The following is a 9,503-nucleotide window of genomic DNA, read 5'->3' on the forward strand; positions in this document are numbered from 1 at the left end:
GTAACTGTTAGCATTTGCAGCCTGATGTTTACGGTCTGTAGTTTTCGCCTGCAAACCATTTCATTTCATAATTTTTAGGATAAATTACAGAAGCCTACCCAAGGTAACCACTAGAATAAAAACATCTCTGTGTTTATCAGTTGATAAAAAAATCCACCAAAGTTTATATGATTGAGTCAGACTGACTTGCTTCCAAAGTTAATGATGCATTTTATTACTCTTTGGATTTCTACCCTCATCTTTCTCCTTATTACTTTGTATCATTTATAGTTATGCTTTACATATTATTTGATTTAGACCTAAAACTGGAAGTCTAACCCTATGTTACTCTCCTTGTTCATCTGCACTTTTCTCCTTATAAAGAATAAGGTAAATGAAAACTATAAAAAAAACTTACTAAATTAAAATATTATTTTCAAAATTCCACCATCCAACTCAATCCCATTGTTGAATTTTAAGAAAAACATAATACAAAAATCTAAGACTTGATACCATGAATTGTAGAAATGATTATATAACTTATAAAAAAGCAAAGAAATTTTTAAATAGAAAAATAGGCATAATTCTTCTTAATATCAGAGGCATATCAGCCATGTAGATAATTTGGCAAGAGCGTTAATAGGAGGTTTTTAATCAACTAACTAATACATACATATTTTCTGATTTTAGTGATCATTTTGAGGGCTCAAAATAAGATATCGAAATTACATAAAAATGATAAACACAAACTCTAAATAATAGAAATAAGGAGGAAGTGAGGTTATTTTTGTCAACTATGTCACAAATTGCATCATTAATTAAAGAGGGAGTGCATGTGATTCAGTCGTGTAAATTTAGAGGGTTTTGTCCATTAAGTAATAATTATAAGGAGCTTTTATGATTCTTGTGATTATTTCTTTAAGTTTACCCTAATTTTTATCTTAATAAAACAAGCATGAGAATGTGTAAATGTATGATACATTTTCCTTTGGTAATATGTTCCTACCTCTGACAGGCTCACCCGGAAGAATTAGGGGCACTGATTGAAATTCTTAAGAGCGGAATGGTTACAAGTGCATCAGGATCACAATACAAACTTCAAGATGATGCAAAATGTGACACTTTAGGGTCACTATGGCGTATTCTCGGGGCAAATACTTCATCACAGAGAGTTTTTGGAGAAGCAACTGGATTTTCCCTTTTATTGACATGTTTACATAATATCCAGAGTGGAACTGAAGGCCTTGATCCTCAATCTTGTTTAATTGCTAATATCAAATTATTTAGTTATCTATTGCGTGTTGTGACAGCTGGAGTGTGCAATAATCCCATTAACAGATTGCGCCTGCATGCAATAATGTCATCACAAGCCTTCTATGATCTTCTTTGTGAGTCCGGTTTTCTCTGTGTGGACTGCGAGAAGCAAGTTATTCAGTTGTTTTTGGAGCTAGCACTTGAAATTGTTGTTTCTCCATCAAGCGTGGTGCAAGGAAGTGTTTCATTATCTGATACTTTTGAGGATGAGTCAAGTTTTCTTTCTAGTGCACCACTTGGAGCATTGAAGCCTGAAAGGGAGCGGGTGTATAATGCTAGTTCTGTTGGAGTATTGATCCGCTCCTTACTACTCTTTACTCCAAAAGTGCAGCTAGATCTATTGAAGTTCATTGAGAAACTTGTACATGGTGGCCCCTTCAATCAGGAAAACCTAACTTCTGTAGGTAAGAGAAACTCCAGGTACTTTCTGTAACTTCCTGCATAGCAATATTCTCATTTGGTTTTGGGCATGATTTAGGTTGCATTGGACTACTCCTGGAGACAATTAACCCATTTTTGGCTGGTTCATCTCCATTGCTCGTGCATGCTTTGCGTATCGTGGAGGTTCTTGGTGCTTACAGGTTGGTACCCAGTTCTTTCATTTGCTTAGTGTTTTCTAGCTCAACTTGTGACGAAATAATATGCTCCTGGTAACAGGCTTTCGTCTTCAGAGCTTCGACTACTTGTAAGATACATTCTTCAGATGAAAGCAAAAAGTTCAGGACATCTTCTTGTTGATATGATGGAGAACTTAATTCAAATGGAAGACATGCGTTCAGAGAATGTTGCACTGGCTCCTTTTATCGAGATGGACATGAGCAGAATTGGTCATGCTTCTGTTCAGGTATCCTTAGGGGAAAGAACGTGGCCTCCTGTGGCTGGGTACTCCTTTGTTTGTTGGTTTCAGTATCACAATTTCTTAAAAAATCAAGCTAAAGAGTCAGAATCCCTGAAGACTGTATCTTCCAGAAGGTCGACCTCCAGCGGACATGTGTTGCGTATATTTTCGGTTGGAGCAGTTGATGATCCAAACACGTTGTATGCTGAAATTTATCTGCAGGACAATGGTGTCATAACCCTTTCAACAAGTAACAATTCTTCTTTGTCATTTCCTAGTATAGAAATGGAGGAAGGAAGGTGGCATCATCTTGCTGTTGTTCACAGCAAACCTAATGCATTAGCTGGACTCTTCCAAGCCAGTGTAGCATATGTTTATGTTAATGGAAAGTTAAGGCACACAGGAAAGCTAGGTTATTCTCCTTCTCCAGTTGGCAAGTCGCTGCAAGTTACTCTAGGTACACCAGTTACACGTGCAAAAATCACTGACTTGTCATGGAGGGTACGCTGTTGCTATCTTTTTGAGGAGGTACTCACGTCCGGAAGCATTTGTTTCATGTATATCCTTGGTCGAGGATATAGAGGGCTATTTCAAGATACAGATCTTCTGAGATTTGTTCCAAACCAGGCTTGTGGTGGTGGGAGTATGGCAATCTTAGATTCATTGGATGTTGAATCATCTGTGGTGTCAAATCCACAGAGATCTGATATTAGTGGTAAACAAGGGATTCCCAAGGTAGATGGCAGTGGGATTGTTTGGGATTTGGAAAGATTGTCCAGCCTCTCTTTGCAGCTATGTGGAAAGAAGCTCATTTTTGCATTTGACGGGACATCCTCTGAAGCATTTAGGTCATCCGGCACGTTATCTATGCTCAATCTTGTAGATCCTCTGTCAGCGGCTGCATCCCCCATTGGTGGTGAGTCCACCGTTGACACTGTTGTAGGTGATTTTTAATTAACTCACAGTTTTTCAAAGATGCAAGATTAATGCTTATTTCTCTTGCCTACAGGTATCCCCCGTTTTGGCCGTCTTAATGGAGATATTTATATCTGCAACCAGCGTGTTATTGGAGACAGTATACGCACAGTTGGTGGGATGGCTGTTGTTCTTGCTCTTGTTGAGGCTGCTGAAACTCGTGATATGCTGCAGATGGCATTGGAGTTACTTGCTTGCGCATTAGATCAGAGTCCTCACAATGTGATGCAAATGCAAGCATTACGAGGTTACCATTTGCTTGCACTCTTTCTGCATCGTCGGATGTCATTGTTTGATATGAAGTCACTTGAGACTTTCTTCCAGATTGCTGCATGCGAGGCCTCTTTTTCTGAACCACAAAAATTGCAAATAAGCAGATCTGTAGCTTTCTCTTCCGGAACTTCCCCTGAAGCTAGCTTTGAGGATCTTTCGTTGGCAAAATTTCCGGATGAAAATTTCTCCGCTGGATCACATGGAGATATGGATGATTTCTCAATACAGAAGGATTCATTCAGTCATCTTTCAGAGCTTGAGAATACAGAAGTCACAGAAGAAAATCCAAGCTGCATTGTTCTTTCAAATGCAGATATGGTTGAGCATGTCCTGTTGGACTGGACATTGTGGGTTACAGCTCCTGTTTCAATTCAAATTGCATTACTTGGCTTTCTTGAGAGGATGGTATCCATGCATTGGTACAGGAATCATAATCTGACCATCTTACGTCGGATAAACCTAGTTCAGCATTTGCTAGTGACTCTACAACGCGGGGATGTGGAAGTTCCTGTCTTAGAAAAGTTGGTAGTGTTGCTTGGTGTTATCCTGGAGGATGGTTTTTTAGTTTCTGAGTTAGAACTTGTTGTCAGGTTTGTAGTTATGACATTTGATCCTCCTGAACTGATAAATCGTTCTCAAATTGTTCGTGAGACAATGGGAAAACATGTAATTGTAAGAAACATGTTACTAGAGATGCTTATTGACCTACAGGTGACTATAAAGTCTGATGAGTTGCTTGAGCAATGGCATAAAATTGTTTCTTCCAAGCTGATCACATATTTTCTTGATGAAGCCGTGCATCCAACCAGTATGAGATGGGTCATGACTCTTCTTGGAGTCTGCCTTGCTTCTTCGCCAACATTTGTTAGCAAATTCCGCGTTAGTGGAGGTTACCAGGGGCTGATAAGGGTGCTTCCAAGCTTTTACGATTCTCCAGAAATATACTACATCCTTTTCTGTCTGATGTTTGGGAAAGCTGTCTATCCAAGGGTGCCTGAGGTTCGGATGCTGGACTTTCATGCCCTTGTGCCCAATGATGGAAATTGCGGGGAGTTGAAATTTGCGGAGCTAATAGAATCTGTGGTTGCTATGGCTAAGAATACATTTGATAGATTGAGCATGCAAGCAATGCTCGCCTACCAAAATGCTAATCCTTCCCACCTCAATGGTAGCTTAATGGCAGAACTTGCAGAAGAAACAGCAGACGTGGTAGGGGATCTTCAGGGTGAAGCTCTGATGCATAAAACTTATGCAGCACGGTTAATGGGCGGGGAAGCAGCAGCACCTGCTGCAGTCACCTCAATATTACGGTTTATGGTTGACTTGGCAAAAATGTCGCCCCCATTCTCTGCAGCGTGCAGGCGAACAGAGTTTCTGGAAAGCTGCGTGGATCTTTATTTTTCATGTGTCAGGTTTGTTGATGTATTCTATTGGCCTTTAGCATTTTCATTGCATGCACCTTGAATGCACCATTTCGATTATGTTAAGATCCAGGGAAGTTATGCCCACCTTGTGTGAATAATTTTTGTATTGATGTAGAATGTTGGTAGTTTGTTGATTCATGACACTCGAATATCTTGGATGTAGATGGCTTGTGTGCGCGCGAGTGTGCGCATGCACCTGCGGTACTGAATATGTGCTGGTAGCTTATCAGTCAAATCAGCTGCCATGAGATAGGAGTATCCATTGCTCCAATATGACTAGGAGGGGGCCTCATTTGCTTGTCTCTTCCTTGATAACTCATTTAGCGAAATGAGCTGCCATCACCTACTGATTTTTTCCTCCTCCATATATATACACGCATGTACATATACACGTGTGTTTCTCTAGATATGTATAGTATGTATATCAGTATATGTATACACATGTATACACTTGTGTGTGAGAAGTATGGTTAAATCCCTAAACACAGTTGTGGGTATTTTCAAAGTCAAACTGATATTTGGTTTCTCTCTTGTGCATGGTGTACTGCATTTTATATCGTTTCACACCAACTACTGATATTGATTCTCTTTTCTATAACAATTATTTTATTCTGTTCAGGGCTAATTTGGGGTTGAAAAGGGCAAAAGACCTCTCACCTGCAGTTCCAGATGAGAGGAACTTGAATGATGTTGATGACAATAAAAGCTCGCAAACTGCATTTTCTTGTATTCCCCAGGAGCAGGAACAGTCTGTCCAAACTTCAGTAAGTGTTGGAAGTTTCCCTCAAGAGCAGAAAAGTACTAGTTCAGAAGATATCGTAGCGCAGACAAGCTATATTTTGGGTAATAATGGTGTGAAAGAAATAGCTTTACCTCTCCAAGCATCTAGCGAGACATTGGTAGAAGAAAATGGCCAAGTTGCTCAAAATTCTGAGGAGCAAAGTCTTGGCTTGATGTCAGTTACTTCTGATAAATCTGAACAAAAAATTCATACTTCCAATGGGATACCAGATTTCAACCAAACAACGGATTCGATTAGTTCTTCCACGATGAATATTCCCACTTCTCCTGTTTTCTCTGAGAAATCGAATTCAAAAATATCAGTGACACCAAGTGCATCCCCCGTACTTGCATTGACATCTTGGCTCGGTAGCACTGGAAATAATAATGATGCAAAGGTACAGTCAACTCCTTCCATGGGTTCTTCAATGTCTATGAATGATTTTGATGCATCGCCTGATTTAAGAGCAAGTTTCCAAGGAACAGCTTCCTCAAATGTAATCTTCCCAGTTACTCCAAGCCTATTGCTTGACATTGATGATTCAGGATATGGAGGTGGTCCTTGTTCTGCTGCAGCTACTGCTGTTTTGGATTTCATTGCGGAAGTTCTCGCTGATATTATCTTGGAACAATTAAAAGCAACCCAAATAGTGGAGAGCATTCTAGAGACTGTTCCACTGTATGTGGATTCGGAATCTACTTTAGTCTTCCAGGGTTTGTGTTTAAGTAGATTGATGAACTTTCTGGAAAGGCGTCTTCTGCGTGATGATGAGGAAGATGAGAAAAAATTCGACAAGAGTCGTTGGTCCTTAAACTTAGAGAGTCTATGTTGGATGATTGTAGATCGGGTATATATGGGTTCCTTCCCTCAGCCAATTGGAGTGTTAAGAACATTAGAGTTTCTCTTGTCTATGTTACAACTTGCTAACAAAGATGGCCGTGTTGAAGAAGCAGCAGCTTGTGGGAAAGGACTTTTATCCATCACAAGGGGAAGCAAGCAACTTGAGTCATATGTTCACGCCATTCTGAAAAATACCAATCGCATGATCATGTACTGTTTCCTGCCTTCATTCCTGGTGTCTATTGGAGAGGCAGACTTTGTTTCTGGTTTGGGCTTTCAGATTGAGGGTGAGAAGGGATCGGTACCGAAAATATCACAGGATGAGTCTGCTATTGATATTTGCACAATTTTGCAGCTAATAGTTGCTAACAAGCGACTTATACTCTGCCCGAGCAATATTGATACCGACTTTGTTTGCTGTCTCTGTATAAATCTGATCTCTCTTCTCACTGATAATAGACAGTATGCTCGAAACATAGCAGTAGATATTATCAAGCATCTTCTATTGCATCGGCGGCCAGCACTTGAAGACTTGCTTGTCTCTAAACCAAATCAAGGCCCAAGTCTGGATGTTCTTCATGGGGGTTTTGATAGATTATTGACAGGAAATCCTTCTGCTTTCTTTGAATGGTTTCAGAAGTTTGAACCAAATATCATTAAGGTTTTGGAGCAATGTGCTTCAATTATGTGGGTACAATATGTTGGTGGGTCTGCAAAATTTCCTGGAGTAAGAATAAAAGGTATGGAGATCCGGAGAAAAAGAGAAATGGGCAGAAAGTTTCGAGAAGCTTCAAAATTTGACATAAAGCATTGGGAACAATTGAACGAGAGAAGGTATGCTCTTGAATTGGGTCGAGATTTAATGTCAACTGAGTTAAGAGTTATTCGTCAAGATAAATATGGGTGGGTTCTTCATGCTGAGAGCGAATGGCAGAGTCATATCCAGCAACTTATACATGAACGAGGAATCTTTCCTATTCGCAATTCTCCTACGGAACTTGAGTGGAAGCTTTGTCCCATTGAAGGGCCATACAGAATGCGTAAGAAACTAGAACGTTGCAAACTAACAGTTGACATGATTCAAAATGTTCTTACTGGAGGTTTTGAACTGGATGGAGCAAATATTGTCAGCAAAAATGTTGAGAATTCTCTAGGCACATCTGAAACTGACTCAGATTCATATTTAAACATTCTGTATGAAGGAACTAATGAAAGAAGTTTTGATGAAGGAGATTTTCCTGGGTCCTCGTTCAAAGATGATGATGGGTTCAAAGTTGAAAACCCTGGATCAGCTCAGCTTGGGTGGAACGATGATCATTGTAGCAGTATTAATGAGCCAAGTTTGCACTCTGCCCAGGAGTTTGGTGCCAAGAGCTCCTATTCGGTTCCAATGACGGAAAGCACACATGCTAGATCTGATATAGCTTCCCCAAGGCAGTCATCCTCCATGAGAGTTGATGATATGAGATTTCCAGAGGATAAGTCAGAGAAGGAATTGCATGACAATGGGGAATATCTTATAAGACCTTTTCTTGAACCATCTGAAAAAATACGTTTCAGATATAATTGTGAACGTGTTGTAGGTCTTGACAAGCATGATGGCATATTCCTCATAGGTGATCTCTGCCTCTATGTAATTGAAAACTTTTACATTGATGACTCAGGGTGCATATGTGAAAAAGAAAATGAAGATAACCTTTCTGTGATTGATCAAGCTTTGGGTGTGATAAAGGATGTGCCAGGCAGCAGTGAATGCCAAGTAAAGTCACCTTCCTGGGGCATGACAGTTAAATCGCTGGCAGGTGGAAGAGCCTGGGCATACAATGGAGGTGCATGGGGAAAGGAGATGGCCTGCAGTAGTGGTAATCTTCCTCATCCCTGGCACATGTGGAAGCTTGATAGCATTCATGAGCTTCTGAAACGTGAATATCAATTGCGTCCTGTTGCTGTTGAGATATTTAGCATGGATGGATGTAATGATCTTCTTGTTTTCCATAAAAAGGAGAGGGAAGAAGTCTTCAAAAACTTGGTTGCAATGAATCTCCCACGGAACAGCATGTATGTTCTCGGTTTACTTTATCTCTTCACATACTTTCATTGTCTACACAATTCTTGAGTTGCCACCTTTTAACTCTAGGATGGACTTTTGTAAGTTGAGGCATTACTGTTCTAGAAATGCATTTATGTTATAATATCTATCATGAAAATGGTATTGGGAAATGTATGATAGTTCATTTTGAAAGTGGTATTTGAAGTAAAACATTGGTTCTAACCTACCGAACTATATGACGACTTGTCCTAATGAGCGATCTACACCATTGATCATGATCTTCATAATATGAACTTGTATATGGAGTCATGGACTATATTTTGTCTATTTTAAAATTTTCTAGATCATTCGTCTTATTGTTGCATGATGAACTGCTACTCAATATAGAACACAAGGAACCCTTAGATGGATGGGATAAAATATGTCATAATACAGTGTGTTACCTGAAATGTTTCAGGACATGATAAATAATAATAAGAAACAACTTAGGTTTGTCTGTAAGTAACTCATTAGGTTGGGTTCAAAGATGGAAAATGTGTATCTTGAGGCTTACAGAACTAAGTAACTGAAGTTTTTCTGACCAGAAGTCCTTCATGGATGGTCAAAGTTTGCATCATCATAAATCTCTCATTGACATATTTTGCCTTTCTTGTGGCAATTAATTTACCTATATCCATTACCAAATATCTCAATATTTACCCTCTTATGACCTCATTTTTTGGTTGATGGATACTTTTTTCTTTGTTTTGGAGGGGCGTGGAGTGTTAGGGGGGGGGGCCAGGGATAACTAAGAAAGATAACCCAAGTACACTTAGCAACTATGGTTAGGTTTTGATGCTTGGGGGTCGATGGATCTTAAAATTAGTCATCCTGCATCCTTGCCTGTAAGCATGTCTACGATAAACATGACATGGAAGCTGGGCTTTCCAGCTATTTATCACATTATAATTTATAAATGTTAGGGGTTGCTTCTTGCTGTAATTAAATGTATCATGGTTTTATTTGTTAGGTTTACTATTTTGTGTCCCC

General features: G+C 39.5%; 1 protein-coding gene across 1 annotated transcript in view; it reads left to right on the plus strand.

Annotated features, from left to right (window-relative positions):
- The window catches only part of LOC109822128 (protein SPIRRIG), a 28,294-nt gene that overhangs the window by 11,886 nt on the left and 6,905 nt on the right, over positions 1-9,503 (plus strand). The window contains 5 exon segments of the mRNA XM_020388291.1: positions 972-1,697; positions 1,772-1,874; positions 1,951-3,047; positions 3,141-4,791; positions 5,423-8,482. Of these exon segments, the coding sequence (XP_020243880.1) occupies positions 972-1,697; positions 1,772-1,874; positions 1,951-3,047; positions 3,141-4,791; positions 5,423-8,482 (6,637 nt within the window).

Source organism: Asparagus officinalis, chromosome 8, assembly GCF_001876935.1.
Source record: "Asparagus officinalis chromosome 8, Aspof.V1, whole genome shotgun sequence".
In the NCBI taxonomy this organism is placed as follows: Eukaryota; Viridiplantae; Streptophyta; class Magnoliopsida; order Asparagales; family Asparagaceae; genus Asparagus; species Asparagus officinalis.